At 34.8% G+C, this 24,328-nt stretch overlaps 1 protein-coding gene and 1 long non-coding RNA gene across 5 annotated transcripts in view; one reads left to right on the plus strand and one right to left on the minus strand.

Annotated features, from left to right (window-relative positions):
* LOC143257091 (rho GTPase-activating protein 100F-like) overlaps nt 1-10,401 on the plus strand; it is a 54,104-nt gene extending 43,703 nt beyond the window's left edge. For all 3 annotated transcript variants that reach the window (XM_076515308.1, XM_076515309.1, XM_076515310.1), the window contains exons 5-8: nt 1,022-1,907; nt 4,033-4,193; nt 6,405-6,603; nt 9,733-10,401. In XM_076515308.1, coding sequence (XP_076371423.1) covers nt 1,022-1,907; nt 4,033-4,193; nt 6,405-6,603; nt 9,733-9,851 — 1,365 coding nt within the window. In that variant the 3' untranslated portion in view covers nt 9,852-10,401. The remainder of the gene's footprint in view (nt 1-1,021; nt 1,908-4,032; nt 4,194-6,404; nt 6,604-9,732) is intronic.
* The window catches only part of LOC143257093 (uncharacterized), a 44,000-nt gene continuing 24,169 nt past the window's right edge, over nt 4,498-24,328 (minus strand). For both annotated transcript variants that reach the window (XR_013031678.1, XR_013031681.1), the window contains one exon: nt 4,498-5,290. This is a non-coding gene — a long non-coding RNA (uncharacterized LOC143257093). The remainder of the gene's footprint in view (nt 5,291-24,328) is intronic.

The raw sequence follows: 24,328 nt of genomic DNA on the forward strand, positions 1-24,328 counted from the left end.
GCTATGACAAACACTGCACCATAGGAAATGCTAGACTGTGGCAAACACTGCACCATAAGAAATACTTGAATATGACAAGCACTGTGTCATAGCCATTGCTGAATGATGAATATCACTGTATCATAAGGAATAGTGCATCATGATATCCATAATAACTACTGTGTCATAGGAACACTGTACTGTGACAAAGACTACGCCATGAGAAGTTTTGTATTTTGACCAACTTCAGGTATGAGCTTCCGTACTTTTCCTTCTATTATTGCAAGGAAAGCAACCAATATACATAATGTATAATATACATATAACAAAACTATAGCATTTCTTATGGAAGAATCTAAGGATAAGTGTTCAGATGGCTGAATATAATTGGAAAGGTATACAGGGCTTTCTCTGAAATAATTGAAAGATATTTGTTTAAACAAATTTTATGACAGTTAGAAGACTAACTATTTTCCTATCTCAAAAGAAGGAACAGTTCTTTATGTATCTGTCTTTAAATTAAAAAATAGCTTCCAACACAGAAGATAGATTTCTCTGTATGACGCCTGAGTCAATTTAAGACCTATACAAAAGAGTCAATGCTGACGAACACCTTACATAAATAGTTCTGTAATATCCCAGGTTATTAGGATCCACTTCAAGACAAAAAAAAACTGTAAGTCATATTAGGCTTAATGTAGTATATACCATGAGCTTTACATTGAAAATCCATGAATGATTAATCTAACAACTTTCTTTACTGGCAAAACTCAATATCTTTCTCAAAACAGTATTTACTTTTGTTTCAACAGAGGACCATTAATGTCTTTTGCTAGTTATTTTATATGCCAAAGGTTAATCAATTGATAAGGATTGTGTAATATCCAGTTCCACCATGTTTGACTTTATGTTCAGAAAATTGACTTCACTAATATTTTCAATGTATAGTGTAAGTTTAATTTTTGCTGTGTCCTAATGTAAGTATTAAGAAATGTTTGTATGCTGTTTATATGCATTCATTTCTCTTTATTTGTCCTTCAAGAAGCGGAAGGGAGGTCTCTACCCTTCAGACACTCCTGTGAGTCGGTCTCTTCTAAGACCAAAGGCTGAAGAACTTGCCCATACCTCCCACCTCATTTACCCTCTTTCATTTGAGAATTACCACACAGTACCCTTCCCTTCCCCTACTAAACATTCTGACGAAAAGTTACACCTGCTTACACTGGACACAAAGGAGTTCTACAAATACAGACCACAGAAGACTTCAAAAACGGTGTTTCATTGTTTAGATGTGTTTAGTGGGGTGCTATGGGTTCATCTTGTAACAGGTCGGAGTCTACGCCCCACAAAGCAGTTTGACCATTTCCGAGACCTGTACTGTGTGATTGAATGTGATCGTATGCACAAGGCAAGAACAGCCGTGCGGACAGGTGAACAGAGCTTTGACTGGGATGAAATTTTTGAACTGGATTTGGTTGAGAACCAGGAATTAACTTTTCTTGTCTACAGCTGGGATCCAGAATACCGCCACAAGCTATGTTACAAAGGTACAATACAGCTCAACATACTTAAAGAGGGACCTGTCCATAGCCTGGCTCTGAAGCTGGAGCCTTGTGGAACACTCTACCTCAAGCTACAATTCACAGAACTCAAAGATCTATTGGATAGAATCCCTGCTCCCACCTCCTCAGTGGTGTTTGGGGTAGATTTAGAAACCATTGTTGCAAGAGAGAACTCTAGCATAGGGGTACCACTTATTCTAAAGCTGTGTACCGATGAGGTGGAATTACGTGGGTTGACTACCCCTGGTATTTATCGTCTCTGTGGGTCAGCAGTAAGGAAGAGGATGCTTCGAGAGGCATTTGAAATGAACCCCTGGTTGGTTGACTTAACAGAAGAGAATGTCCCCGACATCAGTGTTGTTGCCAGTGAGTAAGAATTAGAAAACAAACATTTATTATTAATTATAAAATATCCACTAAATCCTCAAACTTTGTTATTCTTAAAATTCCATCTACAGTTTTAGGGCTCTATTATAAGTATCTTCTTGTTAGATATTCTCTCTGGACAAATACAAAATGAAAATTATTTCATTCAAGATAAACATATAATTAATGAATACATTTCCAAATCTTACTTCCAGTCTATATGAATATAGATAATTGACCACATCTTTTACTCATTGGACTCAATGTTGCTCAGTGCTTAGCCTAGTTGAACTTAAAAATTAAAATAAGTGTTCAGACAGTTGCCTATAACTGGAAGTCTTGGGCTTTCACTGTGGAAGTGTTGTAAGATGTGATTAAAAGGCTGAACGTAATTAGGGTCCCTTGCTGGGAGAGCTGTAAGTCTACAGAATTACAGTGCTAAACTCTGGGAATCGATTCTCTGTAGTGGACCAAGCAGATAGTCCATTGTGGCTTTGCTGTACATAAACAAACAAAATTTAACTGGACAATTATAGTTTTCATTGTGGAAGAGTTTGGAAGACATGTTTGAATGGTTGAGTCTTTTTGAACAGCACTCACCACCAGCTTTTCAGTTACTCTTGGCTGATCAAATTGTAGGATTTGACAGTCACTCATATGGCTCATTGATGTACCAAAGATTTAAGTCTAGTAAGAAAAGAAACTGTATCTCTAGAGTCATGAAAACAAGCTGAGTAGAGAAATGTTAAAAATGAAATTGTAGTTTTAGAAACCTGAAGTGAAGCTAACAGGGTGTAAATATTGAAATAAGGGAAAACATCTTTTCTCTTTTAGAGCTATTGATACTTCATTGTTAAATTAACTGAATTCAAGGCTCTGTTTATTATACAAAGCACCTTCAGAACTAGGAAAAGTTTCAAGGATGTATACATTTAAGGTTATTTCATTTGCTCTATAAAATTTAATGCAAGTGTTTGTGCAACATTAAAAGCATCAATGTTTGTTAATTTGTTATAGGGCAAAGGACTATATACATTCTTTCTAGTGGAGAATTGAACTCCAGATTTTAGCGTTTTAAGCATGTAAACTTATTGCTGACTCACCGGGGGATATCAAAGAGTTAAATGTTTAAGAACTTTTAGCCAAACAGTTGTTCATTTTCTCATTCCTTATAGCTATGTTGTTCAGTTTGTATCTTTAGACTAAAACAATTTATACTCTACAATTCTAAGTACTTATTCACGGCATAATGAAACGTGTTTTTAAATTGTATGCAATGTTGAAAAGTATGGTTACGTCAAACAAATCCCTTTTATGTTACGAGGATACTTCAAGACTAAGTAACAGGGTACTTCCATTTGAATTATTCAAGACTAAGTAACTTCAGTTGCCCTTGATTGCAGTAGCTATTCTATAGGGAATAACTTCCAGGTTTTCCCTGTATGTTATTATCCAAACAGCGAAGAACGAAACAAGCCAAGCATAGGTGTGTATCCACGTGAGATAATCGGCGTTGAGGTAAATGTTTTCACAAATATTACTCACACCTAGCCTTTCAAGACGTGAGTAAATATTACCAAAATGTAAACAGAAGTGAGTAAACGTGATCAAATAACATTATTCTTCAAGTAAAGAGTAGTTAAGTCACCGCTATGTAAATTTATGTGTTTGTTTATTTTGTTATAAAGCACAAAGCGCCACAATGGGTTCTCTCTGTTATTCTACTGCGGACATTGAAATCCCATTTTTGACCTTGTATACTCTCAGGTTGACCGCTCAGCCACCAGAGTGCAGGCTTACGGGACATAAAGCGAAACGTATTTTGATGATATTACACGAAGTACGTCGCAAGGAAAGTATGAACTACATATATATTGGTTATTGATTATCTAATCACGAGCTAGCAATCGAAGTATATATTTTTTCTGTATAAATTATACCACGTATGCTCATCAGTGATGCCTCCTAGTGAACAGCGATAAGTCTTATTGCATATAACGCTAAAACTACAAATGTAGTTTCAATACCCGGGGAATGCACAGCACAGATGGCTCGTTGACTAATAAACAAATAATCAGTGACAACTTGTTTAATCTCACTTGATTTTTGTGTTGTTTTTCTTCAGGTCTTCTCAAGGATTACCTTCGTGAACTTCCTGAACCACTATTCACTAAGGGTTTATTTGACATGTTAGTGGACGGTATTAGCGTGTGTCTCCCGGACGATCCTGAGGGTAATTCCAAGTTGATGTTCAGTATACTCGACTGCCTACCAAAGGTCAACAGGGTAAGAATTGGTATACCAGATCATGGTGTCATCAGTTGCTTTTCACAAAATTAACTCATCTATCATTAAAATAACTTGCTTAAGGAAGCAAAAATTGTATAAATGACAACGTTAGATAATGCTCCCCTTCCCTTCTTTCTTTTGTGTTATTCAATCCCCAATGAATTCGTTATATCTTAATTACATACCCTGATTTGTGGAAGGTAATAATTTAATAACTGATTCATTTAATTGATTAAATATAAATGTTTTTCAATTCAAAACTAAAAGATTATTTAAATAAGTGAGAATGTACCATATTTAATGTCGTTTTTATTATCCCATCTACACCATCGAACAGTTTCCAGTTACATATCTCAGAACGGCTGGTATGGGTATTAACACTTTTATTGATAAGCAGAGAGCAACGTTTCGACCTTCCAAGGTCATCTTCAGGTTAATAACAATTTCCAGTTGCCATATCAAAATTACAGCAATCTAGCCAGATAAAATTCACACAATAATACATAATAATACAATAAATATAACAGATTATATTTATAGTAAGATATATTGTTTACTAACGCACATAACAATAAATGTAACTACGTCTTGAAGGTAAGGTTTGTCAAAGAACATCAGACCAATCACTGAGTAGAAATAAAATTTAAAATTCATCAAAATGGCTTAAATTTCAGCAAGCTGGAACTTTATAATTCTAATTTGATTCTGCTACTCAAGACCGTGTTTCTTATTTTAAAGGAGAAAATATCATGTAATACACTATAACATAATCAACTTTTATGTGTGTAGCTTTGGAAGCACCTAAATAACTGTTACCATTTGTTGTGTTTTCGAGTTCATAATAATCACAAATATCTGATACAACACTGATAAACAGTTAACTTGAAAGTTTTTGTCGAAAGTAGTAAACCACTTTGAAACCAGTGAAGAAACACGATAGTCAGGACTTGCTGTTAAATTAAGACTAACTGCATAAGTGGTGGGTGTTTCTGACTGGTTGACGTTCTCTTGGTCAGCAGTTGAAACTAGTAACAGCTAACCCTGAAGCTCTGGATCTCTGACTCGGTCCTTTAGACCACTTATCACGCAAGTTGCTGTTCAAGTTGAAAATACCAAATAAATTGTTTTTCTATTGGGTAATATTTTTTGTGACAGTTCATTTGAAAAGAAAGTAATGTATATAGACACCAGATAGAAATGCTGTTAATATAACGAAAACTGTTAAACATCAGTATTTAAATTTCACATTTTTGACTGCTGTATATAATAGTGTCTGGAGAAGTTAATTCGTGTTAGATTTACCGACATAGCAAAATCAGACCAATCAGTTCAAAGTTGATGAAACTGAAATGTGACAGTTTACATGTAAATCATTCTATCTTATAATATCTATTGGTTGCATCATTTAATATATCAACTGTCATTACTTTGCGAATTATATTTTACTATTATTATTAGTATTATTATAAAAATTATTTTAGATTTGTATCTTAATATATTTATGTAGGACTAACATAAATACCCTGAGTTGGCTATATACTATGTCATTTATTTATTGTTATTTTCATTAACTGTATTGGCTATACCATTATTGTAGATATTTTTTTAACATTGTTAACTTGATGTTTGTGTTTAGGACTAACCTAAATCTTCTGAGCTGGTCGAACCCTAGAAGATATTATTGGGATTACGACCTAAAATGTCGGTAACAGCGAGATTATCCCACGAATGAAACAGTGCATTGTATCTTTATAAGTAAAAACATAAAAAAACACATATTTAATTGGAAATACTGATGACAAGGCTCTTTCTTAGTTTTGCTTTTAAGTACATAGCTTACTCTGATCAGAAGTAATTATCATATACATACATACAATGTATATATATATATATATCATTTTCCAATTAATTTCCCAGAAATCCTTAGCACTTTAATGAGAAGTGCTTACACTTTTTGGTAAAGACTAGTTTATTATTTTTAATTATTAACTTTTGAAATGTGCTTTTTTCTCTGTTTAGTTTCTGATCTTTGTACCCTAATATCACGAGAAGTTTTGTGTATTATTCAAATTAAATATGATATTTAGATAGAAACATGAAAGAACTGAGGCTTCTATCGTAGCATGAAACTAAATTTTGAAAGTCGATAGTAAAAATATTAAATGAAATAATTAAGTATCATTTTGAGGCTTTTTTTTAATTTCGCAGTGCACAGTGTTTTGTTTAATGGACCATTTGAAGCAAGTGGTCAGTCACAGTGAACAGAGTAAGATGACCTCTCAGAACGTAGCAGTCTCTTTCGGGCCAATTGTCATGTGTCATATAACACCAAGAGAAAGAAGTATTGAGTTACGAAAGTCTATCGACGTGTTCCGGTGTCTTTTAGATATGTGGCCTGCCAACAGAGGTCTGTACTTGTAGTTTTAGTTATTTTTGATTTGCCTTCTTTGGCGAGGATATTTGATAAACACAAATAAAATTAGGAACAAAAAGGAAAAGTGTATGTAAGACATTCAATAAGTAACATTTACTTGGTAGTCGTGAATGTTTAATTTTAGGAAACATCTGAGCCTAAAAGAAGAAAGAAAAGGAAAGATAGAAAAACCCTAACGTTCGATAGATGTGATTCGCCTGTAAAACTGTTTTACCAGCTTCGAAGCTTGACGGTTAAAACAATGTTCAGCAACGTTTGAAAGATTTTTAAAATCTTAAATGTTATAAAAGTTACCTCGTATTTAAGACTTTGGTAACTTACCTTTTTGTTATTTAATCGGCTTAGACTTGAACCCGAGATTTCTCGGACACCTATCAAATATTCTACCAATACCATAGTGCTTGCTAATATTTATTTGTTGAATTTCAAGCAAAGCTACTCGAAGGCTATTTGCGCTAGCGTTTTTAATTTAGAAGTGATAGAATAGAGGAAAATCAATTAGTCAACAGCACCCACCGCCAACTGTTGGACTACTTTTTACCAACGAAAAATGGGCTTGACTGTCATATTGTAACGCCTCCTGGTATTCGAATCCACGAGACGAACTTTACCACCAGAACTGCTAGTAAGGCACAATTTTAATAACTCAAATAATTAAACAAGAAAAAATATAAACAAACTTCACAAATATACGAAAGTGAATCAGTGAAAACCCATTAGTCTCTAATACACTAATAATTTTAATCTTAAATAATGGGACAAACGAGTAGATATAAATATATTAGGAAATTATTCATTTTGTTGGGAATAATGAGATATAATAACGTGCTATATACTATTTGCACTAAATGTTTAGTTTAACAAAAATTAACAAAACAATTTGTTTGTTTTTAAGCTCAAATGGGCTATTTGTACTGTGTCCACTATGAAAACGTTTTTTATCGTTAAAAGCCCTCGCACATTGCACTGAGCCATTAGAGGCTATAACAAAAGGAAGCATCAGAATTTATAATATATAATTTGTTTGTTTGTTTTTGGAATTAAGCACAAAACTATACGATGGGCTGTCTGTGATCTACCTATCCGGTTTCTAGCGTTACGAGTCCGCAGATATACCGCTGAGGGGGGTGAGGGTGGAGACAGAGAATAATATACAACAAATTATCTGTAAGAGTAATGCCATGTATTTACTCAGACCAAATAGACTCAGACTAATTTTAAACTCGCGTTAGGGCTAATTTTGCACTCGGTGTTGCGTTTTTATTATTCATCCAAGTTGATTTAACATTATCAGCTCAAGCCACTATTTAGCAATGTAATATACCATCTTTTGTGATATTTATTGTCTCGAGGGCTTTACATTAAATAAATGAATTCCAAACTACCATGTAACGTTCAAAAAGGTTTTGTTATTGCAATTTATAGACACCAACACACACATCTAGCATTTTATCCTTTAATGTGTCACTACAAGATAAGAGACAGCCAGAACAGATACCTAATGTGTAGTTTTACGTGAGCAAACAAAACAAACTTCTGACCTATTTAATCATTTGGAAGATGTCGCTGCATTAGCCAAGTTCATTGAAGAGTGACAGAAATTTATGTTTCACGTTGTTATTTAATCTACAAAATAATACGTATTCATTTATTAGTCATATTGTTCTTATTGATAACATATCTTATACAAAAGTACAATAACTCTTCTTTTTTGTACTTAAAGAAAAGATCAAATAGCGATTTTGTGATGTATCCACGAAATGGTTCAGCAGTAACTCGTGAACTCAAAATATTAAAATTCAGGGTTCGTTTCCCGTCATAGGCAAAGTAGGTGTAACGCATTATATAGCTCTTTGCTTAACAACAAACAAACGTATCAAGACTGTTAAATGCTGCTGAAAGGGGACTTGAACCCGCGACTCGGAGATTACGAGTCGAACGTCACGCGACATCACAAATGAAACACCCATGTACCATACAGGAATTTTATCATTGCAGTCACAACTCCAATATACGTCACTGCTTGTGAATACTTGTATCGTTAAACTTGTCTTCTGTAATATTTAAGGGCATTTGGAGGTATTCTCTCTGTTCGCTAAAGCCCCTCCCCAGTGGCACAGCGGTATGTCTGCTGACTTACAACCCTAGAAACAAAGTTTCGATAACGGTGTTGGGTAGATCACAATTAGCCCATTGTGTAGCTTTGTGCTTAATTACAACCAACCAACCGTTCGTTAAATCCTTGTGGTTGATGAACAGCTTGGTGGTAGTAGCAGAGATACAAAATAATTGAAATAGTTCGGTGCTTGCCCTTGTTGGAAATAATCGACGTATATCAGTTTCACAAGTACATACAGCAGTGACTCGACTCCTCGTTGGCAGATGTGACGATTTTAAAAATATTTAGTATGAAAATGATCGCTTCCGTTCAGTGAATATTCGGTTGTGCAGCCCTGAAGTTTTTTGTATTCCAATCCCCCTGGTGTTGCTTTCGGCATTAGTAACCATGGCATGCGTATACGTGAGCAATAAAATTATGTTTCAGATGTAAAGTGGCAGTCAGCAAATTCCCCTAAAAACTAATCTTACTCCAGGTTAAAAAATTTAATTATAATATAAACTATTTATAATTAAATCCATAGTTATTAGTCTTTACGTTAAGCCTAACGAGGCCACGTCTTAATGATTCCCTATTCAGTAGTTTAACTTTTCTTTTTACCAGAGGAAAGCAGCAGCAATATTTTAAAACTTTCTCATTTCTTGTTATTGGATTTGAAATGACACAAAATAATTACTGCTTATATTGAATAAATAATTAGGTAGGTTTACATACCAAAAACTGGCAAAATATTGAGAGAAGATAGGCCAAACATTTTTAATGGAAATAATTTTATCGAAGAAACGTTTTTTTTACACTCATCGTAATTTGCTTAGTGTGTGTGTGTTGTTGTTTTTTATAACGAAGCCACATTGGGCTATATGCTGAGTCTACTGAGGAGAATTTACTTAATAATTACAACCACTGCAGCTAAAATTATAAATAAATAATTTTGTAAAAGTATTATTTTAATAATTTCGAGAATTTCTTTGCTTTGCCACTAGGTGATAGAAGCAGCGATTCAAGCACTAGTGGGAAGAACAGCCAAACTACAATAGATGATGACAATAATGAAGGAAGAATGATGCCACAGAAGATTGCATCATGGTCTGTTGGTCGATGAATTTTACCAGAATTTGCAATTTACATATTAGCCGTTTTGTGCCACTAGGGGATGGTCTGAACAACTGTAACCAAGCCAAAGAAGAATAATTAAAAAGTAAACTGCCTCAATTAATTTTATTTCTATACAACATCTTTCTGATACAGGTAATCTGGGTAGCAAGGTGTAGTTACGTTGTTAATTGTTCTATCTTTGTTGCAATTCTCCTTTAAATAGAAATAATGTAATAATATATTGTTTAAATGTGAACTGTCCTGCTGATATTAGAATGCAAGAGTTAATAATGTTCACCAGATAATGCCGAAATCCCTGTTACTGTTGTTAATTCCCCTCCCCTTCCCCAGTTTAAAAAAAAAGAGATGTTCCTAATCCTATGTGTAAATCCGAGCGCTGTTGTTTTGTTAGTCGGTTGTTTGTTGCTCCTGATGAGAGGAGAAACTTTCCTGTTGTTGTTTTCTCTTGTAAAGTTATTATGTCGACAATGGACTTTGTTACAAGGAGTTCACTGTCCGTCTATTCCTTGTTTTAAATAAACGATTTATCCTCTTCAGTTTCACACTTCTTTTTATTCATAATGGATTACAATTGTTTGTTTTATTATGTTACAAATTATAATTTAAAACAGCCTAAGTCTGAGTTAGATTGTAATTTGAATTTAGAAGTTAATCCAATGCAGAGATGTATCAAATTTATTATGTCTGCCAACAAGATTGATACACACACTTTTCTTTCCTAATACAAATATATTTTAATACACAAACAATAATAAAATTTATAATAATGGTTATTATAAATGATTTATATGCAAAATATTTACAGACAATATTGAGTCTTCTCTCTAATCTGGAATTGGATATTTTATTGATGATTCATGATGAAGAAATTAATTCTGAGTTGATAAAGGTATAATTTCACTTAACAGAGAGCAACTAGCTCTTTGCTTGTCATATGAGTTTTTACCGTTGGAGCTATCTAATGTCTGATGCTAATCCACTGAAGTTAAACAGTTTGTAAAATTTGAAATGTGTAAATATTCCTGGTCAAATATGTATAATTTTCTGATAAATAAGTGTTAATCACAGTTATAGCTTTCAAAGTATATGATATACCAACTGTAGCAAACCAACAATGTATACTGCCCTTTGGTGTGTTGGTTAAACGTTAGGCAAGTGAGATTATAGACATTTCAGTTGGCTCAACAATACTAGCAATCACTAGTATTTACGTAAATATTTAGTAAATTGTTGATTCTTTCACTCAAAAATTTTCTACCACTTCAATGAAGAAGCAGGAAATTCACAATACAGATTTAACAACATATGTTACATGTATTTCAATATACATATTTAACTGAAACAAACATCAGTATTAAAATAAATATATAGTAGTAAATCTGTCACAGTTTGTTTAATTACAAAGCTACACAATGAGCTATCTGTCCTTTGCCTACCATGGGTATTGAAACCCAGTTTCTGGCATTGTAAATTCATAGATTTAGTGCTGTACTAGTGGGGGGCTCTGGCATTGTAAGTCTGCTGGGGCCACAGAAGGAGTGAAGCAATGTATTCTGAGAAAATATTTCAAACTATTGCATACATAATAACCAAGTTTCCTTTAGCTCAAAAAAAAATCAGCACTACAGGAAGTAGCACATAAGGGATTAAAAAGTGGTGAAATTCTCCTCTCTCTTTTTTTTTTTTAAATATAGCCTGGTGATAAGAGCACCTAATTTGCAATTTGTATAATGTGGGCTGAGATCTCGTCACCAAACACATTCACACCTTTAGCTGTGAGGCATTATGATGTTATAATATTGGACAGCCCCACTATTAGATGGTAAAGAGTAGCTCAAGAGTCAGTGATTTGGTGTTGACTAGTTTTCTCACTAGTCTAGCACCTCAGAATTGACGACAGCTGACACCTCAAGTAGCTTTGTGTGAAACTTAACTATACAAATACTTTTAAACATAGATAACCTTCTTCTTTGTCAGAACTTGTCCTACAGTTGTATAGAGTATCAGAATGACAACCAGGTATCAAAATATTGATACACATTTTTATTGTTATCCACAACAGCTGAGTTTACGCTAGTATCAGATAATATCTACATCCTATTCAGTTTTGAATATAAATTTTGTCAAGAAAGTAAAAGTGGTTCTGTGAATTTTTCTTCCTTTTGTTCACTTTTTTTATTTAAAATTTGTTTTGTTTATAAGATACGTCGAGACAATCAGCAAAACAAATTGAGTGAAAGTTGCTTTTATAATACACTTGTCATAAAAGTAATACATATAGTCTGGTTCCATTTTATAAACTGAAGCCTCCAAAATACGAGTTAAGACATTTTTTGTTGAAACTTTGTATAAAGTTGGACTTGCTGAATCTAAAAATGATCAGTTATGTTCTAAGCACTCAAAATTGAAAACAAAAATACAAATTTGGCTTAAATTTTTCTAACTCTTCAGCTAAAACTAAAAAAAAAGCTATGATCTGAAACACTTTTCACAAACTTCATAAAATTGTAAATGGATAAAAAGGAGCTTATTGATCCTTCAAGGATGTCCCTTCCAACTCCCAACTATAACCACCACTTGCTACATTTAATTTTTATTTAATATTTCTATAGATGCTACCCAAAATCCTGTTAGCCCTATTCATCAAATTTTTCTTTAACTCAGGTAAATGTTCTGCTTCCACCACCCTTGAAGGCAGCTCATTCCAAAAACCAACCTCCCTGTCTGAAAAATAACACTGTCTAAAATGCAGAGGACTCCTAAGCTGCCAAAAAATTTAACTTATGACTCCTATATTATCAGTATCCTTAATAATCTTAAACACTTCAATCAAATCCTCTCTGACCCTTCATTTGTTTATAGATTTTAGTCTCATCTCCTAACACAGTTCCACCATCACAGGTGTCATTCTAGTGGCTCTTCTATGGACCTTCTCCAACAGTTCAATGTTCTACTTGAGGAAGGAAGCCCAAAACTGTACACAGTACTCTAAATGAGGTCTTACAAGTGATTTTATGTAGTGAAACAATAATAACCCTTGTCTTGTATTTAATATTTCTGTAGATGCTACCCAAAATCCTGTTAGCCCTATTGCTAGCTGTAATACACTATTTAGATGACTTAAGTGATTTTTTTATCACAACACCAAGAAAGTTTTTCTTGAACTACAATATTTAATGTATTCTCATTTAAATTGTAAGGTTTTCAACAATTATAGAGTGTCGTGTTATTCATTTAATAGAACCTGTATGAGAATGTATATTAGTCTAAATAATAAATTCAACCATTGTAAAATTTTATATTCAGTATGGCTGTCAACTGGCACGTGTGTGCTACCATAATTTAAGTTGACAGGAAACTGGTACAAAATCATGCAATTTAGGGCGGTGAAATTTCTGGGGTAAGTTGAGTAATATATCAGATAAAAGAATAAATAAATACGTAAAATAATTAAACAATTCATAAATCAAGATATGCTATGACTTGATTCTACGCTATTGAATGTGGTCCTAGTGGCCATATTAGTAATATTTTATGTGCTGTAGAACAGATGAGAAGTGGTACAAGTATTAAAGGAAAATGAATTATTTAGAGGTAAATGATTAAGACCGATTACTGGAACTTATATTTTTCATGTAGTCTTCCAGGTCATAAATAACAAACAGTTTATTAAGGAAATTTATTTCAGACATTTACCTTCTTAAGCGAGTTATAATAAGATATTTTAGTGAACGGTATTTTTCGTAAAAGACTCCTGGGAATTTTTTATTCTACAATGGCCTGTAAGAGATACTAACTTAAACTCTGTGTGTAACATTGCTGTAATTTAATGGTCAATCCTATTGCTCATTGATAGAAGAGTAGCCCAAGAGTTGGTGGTGGGTGATGATGACTAGCTGCCTTCCCTATATAGTCTTACACTGCTAAATTAGGGGCGGCTAGCGCAGATAGCCCTCGTGTAGCTTTGCGCAAAATTAAAACCAAATCATTATTTTATTCTGTATTTTAATTACTTTTTATAAAATGTTTAAACTATACAGATATTTGTACCTAATAATCTACTCTGTTTAGTATATCTTGTTGAAGATTGAATATGTGTATTCCAAAACGTTCAAGAATTAAATGTTTGTCACTGTGCACACACGTATCAAATGTTCGTTGTTGCTGTCGTCATTTTGTTGTTAATCACTGAGTCCACAGGGATGTTTTGTGGGAATTTTACCTCTCAACATTCTAGTAAATGCTACCACATTTCTTGAGATATGACCACACCAATTATGCAACATGGAGAACCAAATGCCTTACAGAGATGCAGCAGCTTATCCAGTGATGTGGCTGAGAATTTTTCAAGAGGCAACTTTGTTATAAAGGTTGGTCAATTGGATCGAGACCAGGGCCAGGAATGTCTTAATGGAACAAGGCAAAAGGGAGGAAGAATTTTGGGAATAAGAAAGATAATTTCTGCGCACTTTGCGGGCACAGATTTCAGCAGATACAAGAAATATACATACATGGCCTGACTTTGGATAAGTTAATTCTTCATGAAGAGGCGGGAAAAAGCCGTCGGCAGAAGGATATTGAGGCAGAAGATAAAGTCTTAGTATCCTACAGAAGTGTGGAGTGTGTGCTATGAACAGAGGTTGTAGTGAACATAGCAACAAAATATCAGACTACAACAGACATTACTGGCACTCTTCTCCATGCCAAAGACCTTGGACAAACACGTATGGAATAATTTGTTACTGACCATCTTATACATAGCGGTGATAATGTCCCATCCAAAACATTATCTGATCCTGTGCAAAGAAGAAATCTTTGACATTTTCCAATCTCTATGATGTCCCCAAAAGCAGGTGACCCAAAGGCAAAAACACGTAAAGCAGGTAGGCCAATTCTACAAAGGCTTGTCATCGCCTATAAAGCTAACAGGCAAGTTGACTTGGATCAGATATGCCAGCATAAGCTTCTCCCTGTTCCACTAGATTTGCTGAGATGAATGTATATCTAAGCACTAGACAGAAGTTTGGACTTGTTGAGACATTCATCGAGAGTATGAGTTGTCTATCTTCAATCATACTGATAAAGATGCGACCCTCATTTTGATGAACAAACCTTGGTGATTGCACCAGGGAAACAAAATAATTCCACAACATCTGATGATCTTGGAGAAACTTTGGTATATGGTCAGTATATCAGTATGGATCTAAATACAATGTATTGATCTACTATTTGATAGATACAATACACATTAATTAAAGGCAGAAACTAGGGATAGGCGGAGAAAGGGAACCAGGATCAAAACTCCTGTTGAGTCTGATGATTTTTTACTTACCCGGGACTGGCAAGGATTCCTTTACCATCCCGATAACGAGACTAAACTTGCAGAGTTTTTATTAAGAAAACTTGTCATGAGTTCTCCCACTGACAAGAAAATAATTATTGCAGGAGGCTTTCATGAGGATATAAAGGTAGTGTGCAATGTACTAGATGTTGATGATAACTTTCAGGGTGCCACGAGGAGGCGGACACAATAATTGTATTTCGCTGTGTAAATGAAAGCAGTGTTGCTAATGAGGTCTCTGATAGAAACACAGGTGCACTTCTCTTACAAATGGCACACTACAAAATATGACCTGCAGACAATTATGGATAAATGCATGTGCCCATAAAAAGCCAAGGTTCATTCTGTAAAAGAAATAATTAATTATTGTGGTTTGAACAGTTCAAAGTCTCGATTTTTAACCCTTTTACGCAGTGACAGGCTGTAATACAATTTCATATCCACTGGGTCAGGGTAAGGAAACAGCTTTTGAAGTTTTCTTTGATATTAACTTCAAGAACTTTGCAAAAAGCCACTAACTAAAAAGACAATTACAATTGTGGAATCTTAATTCTGCAGAATTTACAGTGTTCCAGAAATAAAGTACTGCGCACGAAGCAAGAGTTGTTCTGTTGCGAAAAGGACTAAACCAGAATATTTGCCTACAACAAGTGATGCTGCTAAATTTCATATCAGTAGAGCCAATCTCCAAGTTTTAACTTGGATACAAGCTGACAAAGAACATCCAACTCTTCCATAATCCACCACAATGGGATTGGAACTAACAGATGACCACATAAAGCTTACACTTTTATCTTTCCCCTCCGTTCGAACATCTTTCAGGTAATTCATTACTTGTGGTTACGCAACCAGATGTTCATTTTTACGATGTAAGTGCAGAAAATCCGGAATACCATAAACTGGATCTTGGAAATGTTCTGGAGACTGTATGAATGGATCAAAATAAACTAAAGTGATGCTGAGAGAGTAATTGTGTGATGTTGAATTGCCTTACGTAACTCTGTAACTGTTAGCAAAACTAACAATAGCATGGTGATAAACAGTGTTTATTAACACAAAAACAACTTGTACTGAAGCTTTATGAAACTATTAAAAAACGGCCTTACAAAATTTCAGTGTGAAAAAGTCTTTTCCGAAAAATAAGTCTTTACGTTGCCATTTTATAAAAATGTCATGTATTTTAAAAACTACAGAGAAAAAATTTGAGACTTTTAATTTTAAGACATTATATCAGTTGTAAAAGTCCTCCGCTGAGGCAGTGATAAGTACGAATATACAACGCTAAAATCAGGGAATCTATTCCTTTCAGTGGACACAGCAGATAGCCTGTTGTGAATTTGTTATAAGCAAATACACAAACACAGTTATAAAATATGGGGGAAAAGAGTTTCAAGATCACAGTTGTATTTGGTTGCAGTTTTGAGGGTTTAAAAAACAAAACCGAGCTTCACGTAGAAGCAGTTTTGTATTCAGCCAGTCCAAGTTATGGTAAAAACCACTTTATAAAAATAATTCAACATGAAATGCCTTAACAATTCATTCTTTCTGAAAAAGAAACCAGGCAAACTGGAAATGTTGTACGCAAGTATATTGGTGGAAACAAAATGGCAACATTGAGAGCTTAAAGATTAAATTTTTTTTTCTTCACATAAGTAAACGTCGTTTGTCAGTATTTGTGAGATAGATCTGGCTTGGTCTAATGGTTAAATACAAATATGAAAATTTGTGGTTTGCGTCTCATTGCTTCTGCAGCACATTTGTCTTGTTTGGTCTAAGTATGTCGAACAGTGAACTGCATCCTTTACGAAATGCAACAGGAAACCATGGCAACTATACTCTTCAAAAAAAGAAACGCAAAAGGAATATTTTGTTATTTTAAAGAGAAATATATGTAATAACGTTACAAGCTCAGAGTATGCGATGTTACACGTGTTAAGAAACTGATTGTCAGACCAAAATGACAATAAAAGTTGTGCACTTTGAAAACGGAGGAAAACATCGGATTTTTCGCCAAAACGCATACGTGTCCAATAAATTTGTTTGAGAGATCTGCATGTTCTGCAAGTGCAACATGTGCAAAATCCCTATAAAAGTGACGGGTTCTCGGTTTCCATAGCTCAGTGTTAAGCCACCGACACGCAATACAGTTACGCCAAGACTGACTGAAGCACAACGCAACAACGCCATTGGTCGCTGGGATGCAGGCGAATCTCGATTAGATGTTGCCAGAGCTGTGAATGTCCACCCAAGCACCATCACAAGGCTATGGAATCGTCACCAACAACATGGATCAACTCGTGACCGTCCACGATGTGGCACACCTCGTGTGACCACGCCCGCACAAGAACGCTACATCCGGTTACGTCACCTTCGGGATAGGACCACCACTGCGACGTCTACTGCCTCAACCATACCAGGGTTGCGTAGGATTTCCGATCAGACCGTACGCAACCGTCGACGAGATTCTTAGGCCCCATGTGCAACCCATCATGGTGAACGTCAACGACGTTTTTCAACATGACAACGCCAGTCCTCACACAGCCCGACTCACCACCGTCTTCTTGAGACACCATAACATCAACGTTCTTCCCTGGCCCTCCATATCACCAGATTTAAACCCCATCGAACATCTTTGGGACGAGTTGGACCGACGTCTGCGACGGCGACAACCTCAACTGCAGACTCTACCTCAGCTTGCAGCAGCTTTGCAGGCTGAGTGGACAGCCATTTCACAGGATGTGACTCGTCATCTCATCGCTTCCATGGGCAGGAGATGCCAAGCAGTTATTGATGCTCACGGGGGGCACACTCGTTATTGACGTTGAGTGACGTTAAACTTCAACTAGTGAGCGTGGACTTCGCCTTTGCAGACTTTGGATGTTCAGCAGTGAATGTGCAAAGTTTCACACATGTCATACAGAACTACCCGGAATAAACTTGTTAACAATATGTCTCAAATTTTACCTTTTGCGTTTCTTTTTTTGAAGAGTATATTATCTCTCATTGTAAACACTACACTATTGACTCAACGCAGTTTTGAAACATAAAATATGTTTAAAAATGTAAGCCTACCAAGAGTTATAGGGTATTTTGACAACGCGTGCAATCAGTACACCATGGCTCTTCTGTGGATGATACCAAAAGAGGTCTTCTGAAGGAGTTGATCCATCATGTAGGGGAATGTCGTCATTGTTTTTAATCTCTGATAAGTAATTTAGTGTAATCTTATTGCCTGTTTAAGCAACCAAGTCCTGGCTTCATCTGTCTACAGACACCTTTCATTTAAACGGTCAAATTTACTAACTTTAGTTAACTGTACTGAAGATTTCCTGTGTCGTTTCTGATATTTTGATTTGTTCATAAAAAGTTACGAGACAACATTATTAATTATGTTAAGAAAAGATATTAATTTTATTTTTATGACAAATATAGATATGAGATTTATATTTTCACCGAAAAACTTTGAATCTGTGTAAAGGTTCGAAGTATTGAGACACTATTCATTTAATACGTATACCGTATTATCAGTGATTATCAGTATTATTCACACCAAGTTGAACACCAGATGTCAGCACATGTCATTAACAATTATACACGTTGTTTGTTATCCAAATAGATAAATTTTATATCAGTGGTTATCAGTAGTAAAACTATACACGTTTGTCATCCAGATAAATATATTACATTCAGGCGTGTCGAGAACTAAAATAGAGTCCAGGGGATCTGGGAGTACAACTCCAAATGGTAAAGATAAAAATACAGCTTCATATTTGATATGTATGAATTTACTCAGTTTTAGGGTTGACTTTTTTTAACATAGCTTAGCTTCCTTTAGGGGACTCTACCTAAATAAAAAAATAACAAAAACTGTAGGCCTCAAAAGAATTTCCCCTACTCTCCTGCTTTCTTGACGGGCGTGAGTACATTACAGTGGTTATAAATATCAAATACTAGCAGCGTTGCTCGGGTTCAAAAAACAAACTATTCTCTCTGTTTCCCCTTTTCATATTTCTATAAGTTAAAAAGATAATTTGTGAAGTTATAAAAAACAACATACCATAGGTTTGATTTTTCAAAATAAACTACGAACTTCTTTTAAATCGGGGCTTCCTTACGAACAATGTTTTTGTTTTCTTTCACTGACAAATATAAATATTGAAAATATTTAGATTATCTTGTACACGTATGATCTGTTTCTCCCATTCCATTCATTCCTCCTCAAATATTAAAGGAGACTTCAGTGGCACTTATAACGCTAGAAACCAGATTTCGATACTTGTGGTGGGCAGCGCATAGCGCCATTGTGTAGTAGCTTTGTGCTTAACTACAAACAAATAAAAACGTTTGTTTGTTTGTTTCTGATTAAATACAAAACCACTCAATGAGCTATTTGTGCTCTGCCCACCACGGCTACCAAAACCCGGTTTTTAACGGTGTGAGTTAGCAGACATACCTCTGTGCCACTGGGAAGCAAATAAACAAATCTTAAAATTTCAAACATAAATTTGTATATTATATTATGTTGAATTTACTTTAGTATAAGTTTAATATATTCTTATGAATGTAATACCGTATTTACATTGATGTATAAAATATACTACATATAAAAGTTAATATTATACTCTATGATGTATCAAAAAGTACAAAAAACTCCACTTCCAGGTATCCAATCATCAGGGAAAAAGTAAATTAAAATACACTTAAAGCCGTTTTGACTTTAAATTCATTTTACACAATAAGTATTATAATGTAAGTCTTACTCATTTCACGTGGTATTTTTTTATGGTAAGTAGCATAATTTTATATTATGGGCTAGGTCTACTGTTTATTTTTTCCACATAAAACGTGCTAATTCTTCATACATTTATTTTGTGTTTAACATTAAATATATGATGTATTAGTAGATATAAAGAGTAAACGAGCTATAACTAACTAGGTCTATAATACTATATTCTAAATTAACTGTAAATCACCATAAAATGCCAAGGTTGCATATAATTTAGTCGTATAATGTATCTCTCAATTACCGGTTTGTCTAGCAGACAATAGACCCGTATATGAACGAAAAATTGTCGTTTTGTGAGCTTTCATGTGAGGGAAGTGTCACCTGCGCAGTGAACGTTGCGAACAAATAAGTAAGCATACCAAACAAACAATCAGAGTTATTTTGAGTTTCATATATAGATACATTTCGTGTCTATGGAAAACGAAATGCGACAATATATCAGTGACTGTCATTCGATGGTTCACGGTTAGCATTTCGTTGCCTCAAAACACAATAGCACTCCGCACTTTAGGGCCGTGTGTTTGCTGTAAGAATGACGGAAAAGTCTCGCTGTTGAAATGAAATAATACAAGTTTCACATTTATCTGCATTTATTTTAAGTTTAGGTGAATTTTATCAAATTAACTTCCAGACTAAATTAATTGATTCAACTGGGCCTCTAATAAACAGTCCTACTCCAGTCTTCTTTACTTAACATATATAGTATTTAACACTTTTATCGCTTAAAATGAGAGGTATATAACCTATCAAGGTATTTTTTCTACATTACAAAAACTTTAACATGAGTGAAAATAAACAGTGGATATTTTTGTGTAAAATACACGCAATAATAGTTTCCAATTTTGTTCATCAGAATCGATGTCTCAACAGGCACCCCACGAGTCAGTGAGGGACATTTTGCTGAAAAAATCTACCTAATCCGTTTTTTATTCTTAACTTGAACTGAAATTTTTAGACATTTTTATTGGCTAAAAAAAAGACATTTCTCTCACTGTTTTAGCATTGTGACTGTGAAAAGTGTTTTGAAGTGGTAAGGTGACTGAAATATTTCAGTGCATCACGAACTTCATGGCCAAGCACAAGAAACATGGAAGTCTTCAAAAGACAAGTAAAGGTATTCAAGTACCATATACAGGGTGTTCAGAAAGTCACTGTGCAGTTTTGTAATCATATTTTATTATATTTCAGATTTTAATCCCAGTATGGTTTTAACAACTGCAGAACGTGTGTGGCTCGTCGAACACGTATTCCAAGAAGGTGGTAGATACACAGATGTGGTGCGACAGCGATTTGCTGAGAAATTCCCAGATACACCTGTTCCACATCGCAATGCAGTTTGTAACCTTGTTGATAAGTTTCGGGAAACAGGATCAGTGGATGATGTCAAACGCTGTGGAAGGCCAGCAAAGCTATCGGAAGAGAAACTGTTGGATATTTCTGACGGTGTGATGCAGAGCCCATCAAAATTATTACGAAAGTTAGCTCAGCAGCATGATATTGGTCTTGGAACTGTTCATAAGACCGTCAGAAAGAAATTAAAGCTCTTCCCATACAAAATAATGGCGGTACAAGAACTGGAAGCAACTGATAATGAAAAGCAAATACGCTATTGTAGATGGTTTAACCGATTTATCGAAGAGAATACAGCTAATGTGTTGGATGTGACCTTTATCACCGACGAAGCATGGTTCCACCTCTCGGGTTACGTTAATTCACAAAATTCAAGATTGTGGTCATCTGATAATCCTCACAGTTTGCACGAAACACCCTACATGATTTCAAGGTTGGTGTGTGGGTTGCGATTTTCAGACGTCAAATTGTTGGCCCTATTTTCTTTATGAACACAACACACAGCAAGCGCTATTGTTTGGAGATTCTTCACACCTTCATCGGTCAGATGACAAGTGATGAAATCAATTACTCATGGTTTCAACAGGATGGTGCTACTGCCCACACATCTCACAGATCTATGCAATTATTAAAGGAATGTTTTGAAGACCGCATTATTTCCAAAGACGTGTGGCCCCCACGCTCACCAGATCGTAATCCACCAGACTTTTATCAAGGGGGAGCAGCAAAATCTGCAGTGTATCGAGATCGTCCGCGCACGCTGAATGACAACAGCATTCATTCAGTCTATTTCAAGCCAGCAACTGATAGCGGTGTTTAGAAAGAAAATAAGAAGGATCCAAGCCTGTATTGATGCCAACGAGGGTCACTTTCAACATTATTTATAATTGTCATTCATATTTACCTCCTGTATTCTATATTGAAACATGTCTGTTAATAAATATATAAGTGCACAGTGACTTTCCGAACACCCTGTATAACCACCTTAGCAGATATTATTCAGCAAGCCAAGTAAAATATTATGCTTGTAGCTGCTTTTAAAGTGTTACTGTTTACTCACCCTACTTCTGACTATCGTGATGATTCGACCTTCCATACTGGATCACAGGTGAAATCGTTCGTATCTCATTTGAAAGTGAAACATAGAGGTTGACAGTTGTTTAATTACTGGTGCTTATAACGTGGCTTTATTGATATGTATTGGATTTACTTCAAGGAGGTAGACCTTAGTACTAGCTAGTATTGAGACGTCAGGATGCTGTATTTCACTTGCATACTTATCTATTTAACAAATAAAAACTTGTCTCGAAAAGATAGTCAAAAACCACTCTCTCTGAGAGTTTTCGGATTGAATTTACTTTTGATATTTAACAAACTGTAGTGCAAATACGTCACTTGGATCCTGAGGGATGTGTTAATAAAATGGTAAAACGTTTTATTAGCACCGATACATATTGAAGAAAATAAGTTGTATAATTAAATTGTATATTACTAGATGGCGCTAAGTAACAACGCTTAACTTTTCAAACCAACCATCGTAAAATGTCAAGCTCTAATGCAGGGGTTCCCAACTTTTCTATAAAGGGGACAACTAATTAATAATTTGCCTAAAAACGTATTATTGTATCTTTGGCACTTTAAAAGTATTTTCACGGAAAAAAAATAGCATTTGTGTTTTATCATCATACAATGTCATGTTGATCTGAGAGCAGTGTTTCCATTACAAAGTCAGAAATAAAGATTTGTGGAAAAAAGGCTAGGCCGCCAGAATAATATATTTTTCTAAAGGAAAAGGGTAAATTATTATTATTTTTTTTTTTTTTTAACAAAAGTATTAAAGCCAAGTAACAAAATATTAAGCCAGATCTGAAGTGAGTATAAATCTCGAACGAAATAGAGCTCATTGGTACCAAGTTTGTCTTATTAAACTTCAACGAATTTAACCTAACTTAACATTTACCAATTATAATTGTCATAAATATAATTATACTTTATGTAAATATACTTTGAAATTGAAATACTTGCTACTGCATCTAATTTCATCATAATGTTTCAAATTTGGACGAGTTTCAGCTGTGACGTCATGTTTCATTTTATTCGAGATTTAGCCGCTAATCCAGATCTGGCTTTTAAAAGACAGTTGGCATCACTATCCCGGGTTGACCGATGTTTCATACGAAAATTACTGGGCATGCGATCTTGAGATGGTGCCATATCTACTAGCAACCAATGGTGCCACTGTTGAAGTTGATTGAGATTGTATTAACACTTTCACCGCGAGAACATTCCCGAAGCTAAATAAAATCGCTTGGCGTTAAGCGGAATAAAATATTAAAAGGCCCAATACGTGATAAACGTGTCATATTAAAGATATATTTTAGTTTTTACTTTTTTGTACAGCGTGTTCTGATTCAATTTTATATTTTTAGGAAAGACTGTTAACATTCTGAAATTTCCTTGCGAAGCCCCAGATAACTATGACGGAGCCCAAGAGCTCCGTGGAGCAAAGTTTGAGAAAACATGCTCTAATGGACCATATTATACTGAAGAATTAACGTGGCCCTCATCTAACACTCAAGAACGAAATCAATAAGGAAGGAAAGAGGTAGAGGTAGAGATATACATGATACACCCAGGTCACGTGAACAAACAACGACTAAATGGAACACTAAGCTTTTCACCTGTTGTCTTTAAAATGAACACACAAATCTTGTCCTGAACGAAATGAAATTTCGTGACAAAAACAAAAATAATCCATAACCGTTTCGAAAGTATTTTACGCCATGAAACGATTAGGGTACAATTTCTGCTGCTATTTGTACAGTAAAACGTTACAGTTTAATTATTTATTTTGGTGCAACAAGGAAAGACGATATATTGTACAGCGAAATGTGGCGATTTGATTATTTATTAGGGAGGGGGAGAGAACTCGTGTTTTGCGTATGGTAAACTTTTTGGGTTGTATTATTTTGTATTTGAATGCACA

This window comes from Tachypleus tridentatus, chromosome 7 (assembly GCF_004210375.1).
Source record: "Tachypleus tridentatus isolate NWPU-2018 chromosome 7, ASM421037v1, whole genome shotgun sequence".
Taxonomy (NCBI): Eukaryota; Metazoa; Arthropoda; class Merostomata; order Xiphosura; family Limulidae; genus Tachypleus; species Tachypleus tridentatus.